The 17,588-nt window shown below is 41.5% G+C and overlaps 1 protein-coding gene across 1 annotated transcript in view; it reads right to left on the reverse strand.

The window, feature by feature from the left end:
• The window catches only part of LOC144829101 (cytidine monophosphate-N-acetylneuraminic acid hydroxylase-like), a 694,590-nt gene that overhangs the window by 113,215 nt on the left and 563,787 nt on the right, over positions 1-17,588 (reverse strand). The window contains exons 12-13 of the mRNA XM_078687905.1: positions 17,141-17,257; positions 13,978-14,093 (exon numbers count right to left, since the gene is read on the reverse strand). Of these exons, the coding sequence (XP_078544031.1) occupies positions 13,978-14,093; positions 17,141-17,257 (233 nt within the window). The remainder of the gene's footprint in view (positions 1-13,977; positions 14,094-17,140; positions 17,258-17,588) is intronic.

A 17,588-nucleotide genomic window follows, 5' to 3' on the forward strand; every position in this document is an offset into this window, starting at 1 on the left:
AAGTCCCCTACATAAATGGGAAGCCCATCCCTGTGCTCCTATACGCAGATGATGCGGTCCTTATAGGCCGCACCCCAAATTCTCCTCATCTCCTGGTTCAAAATTTTAATAATCATATGAAAGAGTTAGACTTGCGGGTACATTTTAAGAAATCTTTTTTAATGTGCAGTGGGCCAGGGAAGCGTGAGTTAGGCACTATTACAATAGATAGCCAAAAATGTACTTGCGTTAGTTTATTTGTCTATTTGGGCTTGGGCTTTGCTGTGAACGGCTCCTGGAGTGAGCATTTAGCCAACTCTAGGAGCAAGTTCTCAAAGGCCATCAATTCGATCCAGAGTTTGCCCCGTCCTAAGACTACTGGGGCACTCCTAGCAGTTCAGAAAATCTATAAACTTCAATGCACTCTGGTGGCTACATATGGTGCCGAGATTTGGGGAATAGCTAAACCTGTAGGTATTCAACAGGAAGAAAACAGGTTTTGTAGAAAACTGCTGAGTACTCCAATCTCAACCCCTCAATATATATGTCATAAGGAGCTCAACATTAATTTTATAACTGATTTTATCCGTGCCCGACCTGCACTTTTTTGGATATCAGTGTGGAGGAACGAAGCGGCATCCTTGACACGGAAGATTATGACTGACTGTCTAAAATGTGATAAAGGATTGGAAATTCCATGGTTAAGAGGCATGCTACAAAGTTTGCTCAGTGTTAATAGGGAGAATCTCTTCCTAGACCCCACCTCAGCAGAAACAGTCCTAAAAAAGGAACTGCAGGACGCTTTATATTCTCTTTATAACAGAGAGCTGTATGTTGTGGAGTCAGGAAAAACACTTGTGCGCAACTGTATGGTTATTGAACAGCATTGCCACCCACTCCACATGTATTTGACTTTAGCCATGAGCTGCTGGGAGAGGAGCCTATTGTTCAGATTAATAGAAGGCACAATTAAATTTGCACTTTGTTTCCCACTGGGCCATAGCCCAAATTTTAATCAAAACTTGTGCCCTTGCGATGAGAGGAGTGAGCAATCTATTATACACTTTTTATTCTTTTGTAAACATTATTTTAAATACTCTAAGCAGTTTCTTCACGCATATTTTAAAAAGAGAAGACCAATTACTCTGGATATACCGTATCAGTGCATATTAGCTTTAGATGAGGTTGAACTGATTTTTCGCACTAGCACTTTCCTTAACCCCTTCGATGCTCATGACGGAAAGGTTCCGTCATGAGCTACGGTTGAGCTGTGCTCATGACGGAACCGTTCCGTCATGACCACGCCCGTTTTTATTAGGGCCCAGCACCGGAGGGGGAAACACGGTCGCACGGAAAAGGTTAAAATTGCGATCAGAACCCGTAGGTCTATAATGGATTCCTGAGTATTTGTGATATAATCTGGGAATTGTTCTAACTGTTTTTATGCAAAAATGATAGATTTGTTTTTTTAACTGAATTTCCGCACTAGCACTTTCTTTAAAATTGATTCCTGAGTATTTGTGATATAATTTGGGAATTAATTTAATTGTTTTATGCAAAAATGATGGTTTCTGTTCTTTGCACTATGCACTTTAGATATATGAATTTTAACACTTGTATGGAATGTTTGTGAAGTATTAATTAATGATTTGTGCTTTTAATGTTACTATTGTATCCGAATAAAGTTGAACTGAACTGAACTGAATGTATAAGCAACAAAAAGTCAAAATGGTTTGAGAAGTTCAAGAGGAGTGGCATGAGATATTCTGGCAGGTGAATAACAATAGTAATAAAAACCTGGGTCTTTTTACCCTGCACATTTTCACAGGTTTAACATGAAAACTTTTATGGGGAAAGAATTTAACTCTCTGTTAAATCACAAACAAATCATTTCTAATCCAGTGCAGATAGTGGTTTGCACTGGTGCTGTAATTTTATGAGGAACTCACAATGAAGGCTATAGGGGAGTGCCATTTTTTACATGATGTCTTAAGGTTTGGAAGAATGTGGAAATAACTTTATAGCACAGTAAGGGAAGTGATGAAAAGATTCCACAAGCATGGTTTAATGATAAGGCACTAATTACTCGTAGCAAGGTACTGGGCAATTTTAATGCATGGTAACATTTCATTCAATTTTATTGTCTCTGTGTAGTAAAATCAACCCACTGCTAACCAAAAATGGGTAAAACCCCATGAAATAAATAAGTACATCTTGGAGGGATTTTACCAGTCGCAAAAACCACACGATATCCCCTGTTTCATATGTTTTTACTGTGTACATTTACCAACTACTCTGAGCACGTGGAAGTTTGTGGGGGCTGGTACATGGGGCGGGGAGTGGCGGGAGTAGGGAAGAGAGGGGGATTTTTGTTTGGGGTGGCAGGTTATTTCCCGTTGTATTCTTTTCTTGATAGCGGAAAAAGCGGCATGAGACTTGGCAAAGCTGAATGTGGCAAAACCTAACCACTAGTAATCAGGCAGATTGAAACTACCGCATGCAAGCATACATTTATTTTGTTCGGCCAGACTAGTAATCAGGCAGTTAAGATTTAAAAAAGGCAAATTTGGAAGGACAAATTTGGAACCGCAGATTTCCGTTAGAGAATCTAAGCAAGTAGGAGTTGTGTGTCTTTTTAGTCATTTGAGAATATTATAATATATATTCCTTAAGAATTTTACCCTTAAGACTGTCTGTGATAATGTTATTAAAGAAGCATGCTTAATTTAATTGGGATGTGGAATATGAGGAAAATGTTCAAAGTGTAAATAAGTATTTAAATAATGTTCTGAGGTTGCAATATTTTGAAGTTGTTTTAGCTAATATTATCATTACTAATGCTAGAAACAAAAGGTTTAGGGGCAGCAATGATGCGACACTGGTTGTGAAAAAACAGTTGCGCTTGTGTCTAGAGCACTTACGGGTGCCAAATATTCTGTAATTGAGAAAGAAACACTTACAGAGGTTTGGATCATTGGCAAAGTCAAGGTTTTTATGTGACAGATTTGTTTAAGAATTAGAATGAACCACAAAACACTCAAGAAATGATCTTGAGGAATTGCTGGATGCCATTTTCTTGAGAATTTGTAAATGGGTATTTGGATTACAAGAGCATACATTGAAAGTAAAGTATGTTCCTGTGATGGTAGAACTGACAGCCCGTAGGGTGATCTTCCTCCAGATCTTTTGCCTTCTCCACTCCTGTTTGCTGAAACTCGTTTTTGTTGGTCTTAGGACTTAGTGCACTTTAGCACTGCAAACCAGTGCTAAAGTGCTTGTGCTCATACGTCTAAACATGGTACAATTGGCTTACAATCAATTGGCACATTTTATTTGTTAATAAGTCTCTTGTAAAGTGGAACAACAAGTACCCAAGACCTATACATTAAATACTACTAGTGGGCCTGCAGCACCTATTGTGAGTCTGACTTAAGTAGCCCTTTAAAACATGTCTCAGGCCTGCCATTGCAGCCTATGCACTTTTAAATTGCTAATTCGAACTGGCAAAATGAACATTATGTCAGACCTAAACCTTCCTTTTTATTATATATGTCACACCTAGTGCAGGGTGCATTATATTTACAAAAGTTGGATATGTACTTTCAAGTTTTTACTTGTCTTGGTAGTGAAAAACGACTAAATTCGTTTTTCACTATTTTGAGGCCTAGTCCTCCCATAGGATCACATTGTGTTACCTTATTACATTTAATCAGTGATAACATTTGATTGAAGCAGGTAGAAATGTATCAAAATTATCAAAATAATAATAATGTAAAATGCCCTTTAATGTGAAGTCGAATTTTAAGTCACAATTCTGAAAATTACACTTTTAGAAAGTTTATCGTGGCGGGGAGTGATCCTGTTAAGGAGGTAGGGGCAGGATCCATAAACATTCAATATATAAAGTGAGACCCCATATACCATTGATTTGTTCTTTACTTATACAGGCTGTGTGATTATTTTGCGCCTGCCTTTACCAACAAACGTCAGTTATTTTTTAAGCAATCCTGTTCATGTATCCTCAGTACCTTCAGCCTTTCATATCATACACATAAATCAAGATGTACTAATAAGTATTGACTTGATTGACAAACAAAAACATTGAAAATAAGAAATGTTCTTTGTCCATATCATGTATTAACACTGATATACAAAACGAAATGACATTAATGCAAGGGTGTAGAATAAACTTTTTGGCTGCAAGATTACAGTAACCACATTATGGATCAGGGAATGGCATTGCCTGCAGTTAAGGTAATATTTGTGTCCATATGTGCATGCTGTTCCAACTTGTATTTATGGTTCACTAATACAAAGCCTTTATTATTAGGGTGAGCGCTCAAAAGAAATGTTAGTTCAGACTGCAGTACTAACATTGGTTCCACTATAAAAATGTGTACACGTTTGCAAAATTTAACCATATCAAGGCATGTATAATGCTGCCAGGAAGCGCTCTGATTAGATGCATATATATACAAAAGCTTGGAAGCAAGCTTTGTTTTCAAAATATAATGTTCACTCAATAAAAAACATAACTTGGAAAAAATGTTTTGCAAAACTACTGTGAGATTTTAGGCCCCATTTCTGATAAGCATTATTTAGTCAAATGTGTTGAATGCTAGCATTTCCAAAATTATTCCTAATGGCAAATCAGTGTAACTTGTTTCAACAAAATTATAGGAAACCTTAAAATAAACAAGCATCAGCAAAGCCAATAGGTATAACATTGTTGGTCATCCTTTTGGTTTTGTCAATGCCTGTCTTCTTTTTACAAGGTGTTTGTAAAACGTTATTGTTGTGGGAGCTAGCACGCACTCATAAATATAACAAACATTGGCAAAAGCAAAAAATATTTTTGGTCTCAAAAACTCTGCATTGCCACAGTAGTTCCTGGCACTGAACAAAACTACTGTGCATACTGATATGCTCCTTATGAGAGAGCAGAATGCATGTAACTCCCAGTGAACCCAACCGGTAGTTAGAGAGACTGAACTTTTCACAAAAACAAAAGGTCTTGGTTAACGCCAGACCCAAGCAGGAGCCCAAGAAAGTCACAAAAGTGCACCCATGGTATATGTCCTTGCATTAGTTCAGATTTACGGCTTTTATAAATTCACAAGAATTTACAGAAGTAGGTCAGGAAATAGTACTCGTAGAAAATATTTGTGAACTGCATTTTAGCACGAGCAATATTGCAGTGTAGATTTGCTCATGCATATATCTGTTGAGTGATAACAAGCTCACATTCCCATCAACTACTTTTTTCCCCAAACCCTGGAGGAAGTTTTACTTCTGACCTTGTCAGGAGTATATTTCTATCCTTTCTGTCTATGGGAAAGAATTAGAGACAAGGTGATGAAAATCCATAAAACATGCAAGTTTGTAGGTTTTTTTACACAGACTCAAAAAAGCATTCTAACCACGGGGAACTGTTGCTTACTGCTACCTCCAGCCCCAGTATGTAGATCTGTGGAAAGGTGGCAAAATAAGAGAATTGCCAGTGTTAATACCATACTATGGTATGAGCTGTGGCATAATCAGAGAGGCTATTATCAGAGCTCTTATATAATGCGATTGCTGCCATAATTTGTCACTGCACTACATGGCACCAAAGGGACAAGTGGATTTTGTTACAGGACAAGTAGATTTATGAAGTAACGTGTCCCATGGACAAGTAGATATTTTATTAAGTTCGACACCCTTGCTAATGACACTTTTGACTATACAATTGACATTACGTTCTGACATATACATTTACATATGCACATAGTGCTTTTGTATCTGTACCAACAAAAATAAGCATCCAACATGCATAGTCACATTAAGCTTTTTAGAAGAAAAAAAATGTCCAACATAAATATTTTCCATCACAGGGGATACTTTATTATCCCCTTATGTCCTTCTCTTCAGTATAATATGAACCCTACATGCTTGGGGCACATTATTTCACCCATATTCAGATGCCTGAGAGGTATGAATTCTCTTAGTTTTTTGGAACACTGAAAAAGGATGGTGGAATGGTTGTTTAGAAGTTTAATAATTACAAATATTGGGTCATCTGATAAATAAGAAGTTAAGCTGCAAAATGCACTACAGCAAGAACAGGACAGACTTAATTCCCATTAGGCTATATTGTTATACCATAAACTACAATCACTTATAGTGCCCAGGTTGGCCCCATACAGGAATACTACCACCTTAGATGCTATATAGTCACAGATATAAGTTGACCTACCGACTGACCAAAATCACTTGTTTTACACATTGGAAAAAATTTTAATCTATATTCCGGGCGGGGTTTTCCTCCCTGACAACACTGATATGAAATTTTGAATGCACTTGTCGTTGAAAAGATTTTTACAGCAGGCAATCAATTCTGAACTCGATAACCATCATATAGTTCCAGCCCATCAAAAGGTGGGGGTGAGGGGCGGGATTCAGGCGGCTCACTATTGCTGAGGGCCTGCACGCTTTCATAGTCCTGTGCTTGTGCTACAAATTCTTTTCACTGCCCTATTCATTAATGGCGATTCTGCTAACATGGCTAACACCTATTAATGCCATCAGATATTGACTTTGTCATGTTATGTCTCTTTCAGTGCAGAATTCTTTTTCAAACTTTCAAACAGGCCCTTATCCTAGGAAAGGCTCTGCTTTTGCTTGTTGACCGGGCCCCACAAAATCTTCTGACATGCTATTTACACATTCTCTTTTTAAACTGCTTGCGAATGGTAGATCCTTTCTGTAATCTGCACTTTGCAGGTGCGGCCAATGATGTAATGAGGCAAAAACATTATTATGCGTAACACTTCAATTTTACTGTTGTATCAAAGCATTGCTAGAGGGCACTGGGTAAGCAAGCAATACTGCTAATTCATATGGGCCATGTAATTAGTGAGCATACGTGCACATGACTGCATATCCCATATTTTTTCAGAATTTGTAGTTTTTGCAATTTTAAATTATTTGGTTCATTAAAAAAATTACTAGAGTTTGGGTAGTTTGGAAACACTTGTTTTAATGCCTTAGGCTCCAGACACTAAATACAACTAGCCTAAGGTAATACTGGAATGAGGAGACAGGGATTTCAGAGCAGTTTTAAGGCACGAGCAATGAGGGCATTCATCAGGGGCCCACCTTCAAGTGTCCCCTAGTGAAGTTATTAGGCAGCCCTACTCCTGTCCTAATAACAAAGTAACAAACAACTGTTGTATTTTTTACTTCTTCACTTCTTTCTACTCTTTGAAGCCAACCTCGATGAGTGTCATCTCATGGAGAGCTTAAGGAGGGGGTTGACCATCATGGGCCACCTTATAGAAGTGCCCTGCGGTGCAATGGGCATTTTTTCGCCTGCTTTGTGCACTCCTGGGGCACTTTGGAATTAAAGAAACGGCCACAGATGCTTGTGCATCCCTTTCTGTAATACTGAAAGCCCTGGTGCACATACAGTACCAGCTCTTTAGGAAGAGAGAATTCCCTCATTTGCAAATTAGGGAATCCCTTTGCTCTGCGTCCATGCCTAATTACAGCTTGACATTTGAAAGGTGCGCCCGAACGCCAATCAGGAAAATTCGCCACATACATAATACGGCACCAGGTTGGTCTAGGTATGCGGACTAAACTTCTTTTAAGCATGCATGTCCGAGCCACTTGCATGTGCCTTTTTAGGTCTCGGCTAAGCGCGCGGAAGCGCGTTCTTGCCGAGAACCTATTGTTGGCGTGTCTGCTTTCCAGGAGACAATCCTGGCCGCGCGCATCTCCCTGGAGGCGATTTCAAACTTGCACGCGCACAAGTACGAGCGCTGTTGCAAGTTTCTTGCAATGCGCGCAGCTCCAATACAACACACGCATGCGCATACACATAAACACACACACAAGGGCACATGCACGCACATACATACAGAGACACACACCCCCCCACACACATACACACACGCGCGCACGCACACACAAGTGCACCGAGGCCCCCCTTCCCCGCCACCACAACCGTCACTGTCATACATACACACACAAGCATACACACACACACACACGAGTGCACCAAGCCCCCCCAGCCCTTTGGAACTTACCTGGCCAATCTCGGGGGACTCTGCTCTCAACATGCGGCGCGCAACCTTCTGCTGGCGGCCCCGGGGCTCTCCACCGCTCACAGGATCCCCGGGCCGCGAGACGCATTGACTCCGCCTGCCTCCTCTTCCGGTCCGGACGCGACCCCACCCCCGTCACAGGCGACTTTGCCTGACTTGCGGTGCGGCCGCGGCGGGATTCCGGGGGCATTTTCTGACAAGAGCACTTATCCATGCTGGCTGGACTCCATTTGATTCTTTTTGTTAACTGGCCCACGTTTAAATCAAGGGAGCAGCCTGCTAATTTGTAATTTGTAATTCTTGTGCGTCATTGCTCCTATGTTGATATCTATGGAAATGGGGAGGTGGTCACTCACTTGTTTGCTGGACCTTACAGGTTATTCGTCTTTTTAGCAGGTCTTTACTTAAAAAGATATAGTGTAGAGTTGATATGTCTTTGAAATTGTGAATTGATTTGCACCCTTTGGTCCTTTCTAAATTGGATTATCCCAGGTCAAATTCTTTGAGGCAAGCTTGTAATAAGGTTTGTTGATGGTCGCCCTGGGTTGCCTAAGACTGGCCCATGTCTCGGGTGTTAAAGACTCCAACCACTATGCACTTGTGCATCGGTTGCTCATATAAGAATGTTTTTACTTGTTCAATGATGTTCTTGATATTGGCCCTTTTTACATTACATTGAGCTATTGGCATTGTAAATGACAATGCCATTTATTTATATGTTTTAAAAACAAAAACATAAATAAAAATAATGTCATGAGCAATGCCAATAGCTCTAACTTTATCAATGCCGAGACCATTGCATTGTAAATGCTTGTTTTATTTTCTGAATTGCACAGGAGGACAGTGTGTGGTGCCTCAAACCAGTGCTATTGTGCAGTCCTCTCAGGGTCCTGTCATTTGTGGGATTACATCCTTGCTCAAACCAACACACTACTGCTGCATGGCCTACACTCAAAAAAAGGCAATACAATTGACTGCTCACAGGTCGGAAAACAGGAAAGCAAGGCATCGAGCTCAGACTATGCGGTGCGTGTATTCCGCTGTTTAGTTTGCTATCTAGGAGTTTGTTAAATAGAACCTGGCAGGGATAATAATGGTCTGCAGGCGCAGTCTACATTTCCAGCTCATTGCACTGCTCCCAGATACTCCTAGCCCAACTGGGTAGCACTGAGTGATGGCAACACTGAAGTTGCAAACTCAGGTATCACTGCTGAGCCGACTGCTCTGTGCTGCTTACCTGTTTACCAGCTGCCACCAGTTGACTTGTACTGAACTGACTCTCAGTACTGTAGCTGTTTCTAGATTCTGTTTAACTTGTAAAAGAAGCTTGACCTGTTGCTTCATGCCTCCCCATGCTGAATATTCATTTTTCTGAAATGTACTAAAGATGGGACATGTGTGCATGTCTAAAAATGCAGCTGAATGATTCCATAAAGAATGATTGGGTAGGAGGCTAGGAGATGCGGCAGCCTGCAGTGATACGCTGGTGCGGGGTCCAGTGGCAGTTCCTTATCATGGGCTTTAGGGCACAGCCCTGCCTCCTGTGAGGCCCTGCTTGTTGTCCCTGCCTCTGCTACTAACGAGTTAACTGAGCAGTGTTCATGAAAACATGAGTTTTGTGTTTTCATGGAAACTGCCAGTGCAAAGGCTAGCTCTCTCTGCCTCATCTCCAGGCTCCTGATGACAGGTGGAGGGGGGATTGAGGCATGGTCCATCTGCAGAATGTTCTCTGTAGGTGGATGCCTGGATTGCATATGTGAGGGGCATAGTTCAACTGTGATCACCTCATGCAGGCACCATCCACATTATTTAGCAGATATATTTTACTTTCCTCCGGCAGCACAGTATATCTGTTAAAATGTGGCTGTCAGTGTGAACATCAGTGTGTCCCTGAGGTTACAAAGAAGCCACACATTGCAGTGGTGGCAGGATCCTCAGCACTGTCCCAACTTCTTATAGATATTTGCTTCTACTCCTATTAAGAAAGTGGGGGAGGGATTCAGATGAGTCTTCCCTTTTTCAAACCTGACTTTACTGCTCTGTCTGGCTCCTTGTTAGGAATCATAGGTTATAGTTTCCTGTTCTGCTGTTGCCATGGAGCCTCTGAGTTGTAGCAAATGTGTTTGTGAGTGACTGACAGTGAATGACATTGAGTGAGAGTATGTGGGTAATTGTGTTTGAGAGTGACTGTTAAAGTGAAAGCATGAACCTGAGATTGAGAGAGTGTATGAATAAGTGAAAGTGAGTGTGAGGGAGTGTGTGAAGGAAAGTTAGTGTGTTAGGAGTAAGTGGTTGGAGATTGTGAGAGGGCATGGAAGAAAGTCAGAGGAGTATCTATCTATGGTGCAACCAGGCCACAGAATCAGTGAGTGTGAAAAAGTGTGTGTAAGTGTTTTTGTAAGAGAGTGAGAACTAGTGAATATCAGTACATTAGTGAGAGAGAGACAGTGGGTAGGAGTGAGAATGAGTAAGAAGAAGAGTCTGAGTAAAAGTTACAGTGAGTGAGGGGGAAGACAGTGAATGTGAGAGGGAGTGATGAGAGTGAGATAGTGTGAGTGAGTAAGAGTGTGTTTGTGTGTTTTATGATGGTAAGTTTGCAGCTGGGCATGGCATACTGAATATAGTTAAGGGTTTATGCTGCACCCAGGGTGTAAGCTGCAGCTCAGACATTGGCATATTAGAGATATTTCCTGGCATAAGGAAGGGCACACATGGCAAAATTCATGCCTAGACCTACCAGAAGTAATTCTTGGCATGAGCCCCACTGTGTAAAAAGATTGCCGCTTGTGTACTGGAGGAAATTCTTAGCATGTTGGGGGGAGAAGGCACCAATGGAAAATACTGGAGCTGGGACACTGGAAATACTTCTTGCCATATGTAAATGTAAATGTAAATGTACAGGAATTTATATAGCGCAAATCACCAAGCGGTTTCTAAGCGCTTGCTTAGGAAACCCGTCCTGGTATTCCCCTGTGAGATAACCCCGGCAGGGTATCCGCAAGGTGAAAGCCAGGCATCCCGCCGCGAGGGGCCGTTGTGGAGATTAAGCAAGCTATTGCCCAGAGTCGCAGAGTGTGAACCCGTGAATCGAGTAGGCACCGGAGCGAGAATTGTCGAGTCCATGGACATTTTAGGACTCAAGACCCCGCCGAGCCGGGAATTGAACCCTGGTCCCGGGCTGACCTCTGCTTCCAGGTCTGCCTCCTCTTACCAGTGAGCCACACTTCGCCATAAGAGTGGGCCCCCAAGGCAAAATTCAGTCCTTGAAATACTATAAATAATTCTTGATATAAGGGGACACCTAGGGCAAAATGCTGGGGATGGCATACTGGGGGAAATTCATTGCCTTAGACACAGCAGCCATGGCATTTAGGGGTTTAGGATGCATGTTGGGAAGACAAACCATCAGAAAATGCTGTCTCTGAAATACTGGAGGTAATTTTGGACATATGGCCACCCATTGTATATGGTCAGTATCCATGGCAAAAGTTTAGTACTGGAATATTGCATGTAATTCTTGTACAAAATGGGGTAAAAGCGTGGCAAGTATTATGCCCCACCACTTTCAAAGATCACCAGATGACACTATAGTCAGTTCTAGTACCACATGTTTCCCCTGTCAGTATTGCCTCTATCTCAAACAGCATTCTCCTTCTGTTGAATTCAGGTCTTCTTTCTCAAAGCTAAAGTAGATCAGAAACCTTTATTGGGACCCATTTCATACAATGTGGTATGTATCCTGTGTGCAGTAGCACATACTGATAACTTGTGCCTGATTCACAAGGGCATTTGGGCTAATAAGAGTGAGCAACCAACTTGTGATTTATTCAGCATGTGACCATCTCACACAACAGATCCCCATATTCACAATGGGACCTGTGTGCTGTGGTAGGTCTGGGTGTTCAACATAAAGGTTGCTCTCCATTGCTATAATTTCTATAGCACACAAACACCTTTCCACAGAAGCCAGTCAAGAGAACAGGGCCTGCCTGGGGAACCAAAAGCAGCCCTGGCAAAAATGCTCCAGCCAGCTCCCTTCAACCCCTCACGCAATCCCTTTCCATACATCTATTCTTCTCTCTCCTTGTCTCCTCTCTTTCTTCTTTTTTCTCTGATCACTTTCTCTCTACAAGCCCCCTCCCTTTCTCTCTTTCTTGCTTTGTCCTGCAGCCTCAGAGAGTTGGGGAAAGTGTCTTTCAAAACAAGCCTCCATGTACTCCAGCCCAAAAAAATCCTTGAAACATAGTTTATTATTCAGCAAAATACTACTGTAGATCTCGGGTTGGCTCTCTACCCCATTTTACCCAGAGAAGTGGATGATATGAGCTCCTGTTTACCATGAATATCACAACAGGAATCGTTCCAAGCCTGAAAACTAAGATCTAGGTCTCAATCATAGTTGAGACCTTTTTGCCCAATGTACGAAGACCCATAGCTAACCAAAATGTGGAATTTCTCACCGACTGGTATGCAAATGGGTATGCATATTGTAATGCAACCTGTTGCGTTGTGAATGGTAAATTTGGCGGGCAGGGTCCCAAAACATCCTGCCTAATCAATATTAATTGGATAGTCATGATTGTTACTCCTGTGTCCAAGTCCATGGATGGTGGCCTGCAAGGATCAGCAGACCACCACCTTTTCATTTGATCTCCCAAATGGGAAATATTATGGGCCTCATTCATGAGAAGTGACACATCACTGCGTAAAAGCAGCAATGCAGCACTTCTCAGTGCGCCCTCCTTGCGACATGATGGATGTGTCATATTTACCGTATGACGCATCGTGTCACAAGGAGTTACAGATACGTCAGTATTTCTGATGTATCTGTAGGCGCAAAAGTGACGCAACTCCAGCAATGTGTCCTTTCACATGGGGTAGGCCCCATGTGAAAGGGCCTGCATCAGTCTTCCTGCTGTGAGGCAGACATAAGTTATTGACGCATTTGCACCCTAGAAGTGGAACAGTGAAATCTCGTAGATTTCACTGCATCACTTCTACGCACTTACTTGCGTAGGATTCCCCCCCTGCATACATTATACCTGAGGCAGGTATAATGTAGCGCAGGGGTTTACAAAGTGATGCATCTGCTTAGATGCGTCACTTGTGAATAGGGCACAACAGGGGGCATGTTTTACGCCGCCGATGCATCACAAAAAGTGATGCAACGGAAGCGTAAAACTGTCGCAAGACCTCATAAATAAAGCCCTATATTTTTTAAAGCAAACTGGGTCCATTAAAGGGACAGGTGCTGCTTTAAAAAACTGTTTTAGTAGGGAACACATTTGGGGGAGCAGGCAGTGGTCTTTGGAATTACTGCCTGCTCGCACTAAAGTTGCCTAAGATGATTCCCAAAGGGGCAGCCTTTCCCTTTGCAAATTAGATACCGCCCCCTCAGATCAATGATTTACGACTGAAAAGCACTGACACATTATGATAGAGCCCCCAAATAGGAGGGAGTTTTCACGAGCCCTCCTATTTGGAATACTTAATGAGTTGCAAAACCCCTTTCACGATTCAGAAAGACTTTTCCAATTGGAAAATGGGCTTTGTACAGTTCAAAACACTCCTTTGAAGTGGCAAATGCCATGGGCCTACAAATTATCGAGTGTGCCATCTAAAAATAGTTTTGTACATGGGTCATAAACGACTTGTCACCTCTGTTTCTTACAGTGTGACTGCTCACTCCTAAATTGGCTCAAACAGGTAAAACATCCCTTTTTTAATGAATTTACTACATGTATATTGATAACACTTTCTGTGTGTGTGTGAATCTCTAATTTCAAATTGTACTGGGAAACTTACATTCTAAAATGGGTGAAAAAATTAAGGTAAAATAATGATATAGGAAACATTTTGAGATGTGTGTCAGGAAACTGGAAACAGCCCATCAACCACTGGAAATACTTACGGATGATGGTAGATATCAGGGTCTCGCTGTAGTCGCGTCTGGAAACCAATGTACAAATCATCCCAAAGTAGACCACGCTTTACCACGTTCCGCATGACACTAGCTCGAGTGCGTATCTATTTGGGAGTAAAAAAGTTGAAGCTTGTTCAAATACATCTCTAAAAACATAACCTGTTATTGTCTCTTTAACAAAACTGCAAGGTTAGACATTTTTAAAGGCCTTAAGTGCACTTCAAGCAGGCACGCCCTCCTCTGTGTTGTTGATAGGTTCAGATTTGGGACAATTAATGTGCAGTTTCCCTCATAGGCCAAGACGCTTTATGCATCTGATGCCCCCAAGATACATGGTCTATGTTATGATCCCTATTTGTTTTCATTCCAGCATGTCCTGATAGGGGGCTCTGCACCTTTCACCTGAAGCCTGATGGCCCACCTATTGCCAGTACTCTTCACAGGACCCTCATCAAAAATTCAAGCAACGCATCGTAGCACACCAACCTGCTGCACTGCCCTGTGTGAAAGGGCCCGAATGCTCTGTAGCTACCATTATATGGCACAATACTGTCCTTTGAAAGTGCTGGCACTCTTTTGGCTGCCAAGTGCCACCGCAGGCACCCTTGCGTCCAGTGGCGTAACAATGGCCCCTGCAGCGCCTGCGGTGCGGGGTGCCCAAAGCTACAGAGAGCCCCCTCTGGCAATGTGCACAGCCCTTGGCCTGTGAGATCCTGGCTGGGTCCAGAGCATGGGGCATCCCATCCATGACTTTTCCAGGGAGACCACTTCAAGTTTCGATATGCCACTGCTTGCGTCATGTTGAAAGGATGCCTGTGTTACAAGCAGAATTGTTTTTGTGCAGGAAGGGGTATCTTCCTTCACATAAACAATCCTCAGAGGCATTTTCCTCTTCTTCTCTGTGAAAGTGTGTGTTCATACCTGAGAATGGTCATGTGTGGTGCTGGCCATACTACAAAGCAGGACTGAACTACATCTATGAGTGTTTTGATCCCTTTTGGCTGTGGTAACTTCAAAAGTGCGATTTGTGAAAAGCCAATGGGATTAATCTTTAGTGGGTTAGTGTATGTATTGGCAAGTCCCCCTTTAGAACCCTCCTTACCCCTCCCAAATACCCTCCCGTTTAGTAGTAAATATTCTCCCTTTTCCAGTCACTCCACCAGGTTGCTTGCACCTCTACTATTACAACTCATACATACAGGTGCATAGATCTTTGCACATATGGTTTAATCCATCAGCATAGAAAAGATAGGAGAGGGGAAGGTCCAGGTCTCCGCATGCAGATGTGTGAAAATAATTTTGTAGTACATAAGTTGTGCATTTGTAGTATTAATAAAGCTACTCCAAAGTGCAGTTTGTGTATTGGCCCCTTCATCTCCCTGTGTCAAAACTGGAAATATGGGTGATCTAAAGAAAAAAACACATCTGTACAATAGTGTATTTCTGTCTAAATTACGTGAACACCTGCCTCTCCATTTCAATTACATCTCCATCAGTGTTTCCCAGTTACAACTGGACTCCACTATTGTAGAAGCTCTTTGTGCTCCTCTGTTTCCTGGACATTTGACTGTGCTATTTTAATGACCTTTAAAATCTAATGGCTTGAAATTGTGGAGCAGTCATACATAGAAGAAGGGGTAATATCAATGCAATACCCTAATCAAATGTTACTTCTAATGAAACTGCTGTTTTCAGTGGCAACAAGGCATGCTTGAGCAATCAAAGGCAACTTGAGATTAATGGGCCTCGTGGAAAGACGGCCTTTAATTCCCTCCTGAGATAGGACCATGAGTGTTCAGTCTTAGTTCAGTCCCTTTCCCCAAATGCACTAGTGATTGACACTTCTCTTCCAACATACCCTTAGATAGGACCTTCTGCTGTTTGAAGTTATACCATCCTGATGGATGCCTGGCCTTATTCATACTGAGTTATTTAAAGTACAAGGGCAGTCATTTTTTCACATTAGTTTGATGAAAGAATTGCCAGCTTTGGTGGTCCATGTGTTACTTGAAATGCAATCGCTTCACTTAGAATGTTTATACGTCTATGTCTATGCTGAAAACTTTCAAAAGTTCCAACGCACTGTATAGTATATATACTAAGGACAATAGTTGTAATTGTATGCCACTAGGGAATTTATATGTGAATGAGTGAAAACACTCCCTGTGACAGAAAACAAGAGTTTCATATTCCCGTTTTGTTGTTGTTGGTCTGTCACTTTGACTCCTGTGGTGCGAAATAACTTCATCATTTCTCTTTAGTCCTGTAACTGTGAGTCAAGAAAATCGTTTTTAAAGAACTCAGGGAAAGATTCATGAAGCCACTTAGCAGTTACAAGCTCTGCAATTCCCTAATTCATTATGTTTGCCATTGCTAAATGCCCTTTTGTAATGCACTAAACCTATTTTGCGTTGCAGCTACGGCTTAGCAAAATGCAAAATGGGTTAAGGAGGATATAAGATATGGCTACTTGGAAGGGGCATGTTTTGGGTATCCAGTCCAAATAGCGATTCGTTATGGTAAGTTTCAGAGTTTTGCAACTGTAATCCATTCACAAAATATTTACATTTTACTGGCTTCCAACATGAGGTAGCAAGCTATTCACAAAGGGAAAGAGTTCCTTTGGAATCCCTTCCACTTTTTGAATGCAAAAGAAAATGTTGTTGAGGAGTAGGCAGTGTCTACTCTGGAACAAACTTTAAAAAATGATTAAGCTTTTTTTTAATGCACTCTCATTTCCTTTAAGGAAAAAGGGCCGCATTTAGAGCAATTTTTTTGAACCAATCACAGACATGGTGGTCTGCTGACCTCAGCAGGTCACCGTTCCTGTGTTGCCCACCAATTTTACAAAATTGTGATTTTTGTGATCCACCTCATGAATATTGATGAGATAGGTCAGAATGTGAGCCACTGTGATTTGGACTTTTGTGAACCAACAAATGAATTTGTGGGTCAGTTCACAAACTTCAACACTGGTTACAAAAATACTGTCACAATTTGAGACCAGAATTTTGCGACCACTGTTTCATACGTCTGACTGTTAATGTTGTAGATTGGGAGTGCGTATCGTTCATAATCAACCTTGTAATCATAAATAAATAAGTACATTCTTTATAACGTTTAACTGCTGAAATTGCCAAATAAATCTTACTTCTTCATACGGGTGATCACGAGTAGGCCTTTCTTCTGGAAACGAGAGGTCAAGAAAATCAACCAAATAGTTTAACCCTCCAGGCAACGGACTGAAGTCTTCATCGGTCTCAATCATCTGTCCAAAAAGGAAATGAAAATCTCACTGATTAAGGTGCCCTCATATGCATGCTTAAGTACATTGCATAATTCATGTTGTAGTATTATATATACTACAATGTTCTCAATGCTTTATTCCAAAATGTCCTAATATTGTGATGTTTCTCTATCTTCTTCGTGGTTTTTGGTTCTTGTTAGTAGTGCTAACAAAATAAAATATTTTTGGTGGCTTGCTACTGCATAGTGGAAAAATATGAGATTTTAGGATTCCTGAACCTAAATAGGTGGAAATCATACTGAGATTTCTAATTACATTTTTATCGAAGATTGTGAATGTAGCTTTCCTGCCC

The sequence above is a fragment of the Lissotriton helveticus genome, chromosome 4_1 (genome assembly GCF_964261635.1).
Source record: "Lissotriton helveticus chromosome 4_1, aLisHel1.1, whole genome shotgun sequence".
Classification (NCBI taxonomy): Eukaryota; Metazoa; Chordata; class Amphibia; order Caudata; family Salamandridae; genus Lissotriton; species Lissotriton helveticus.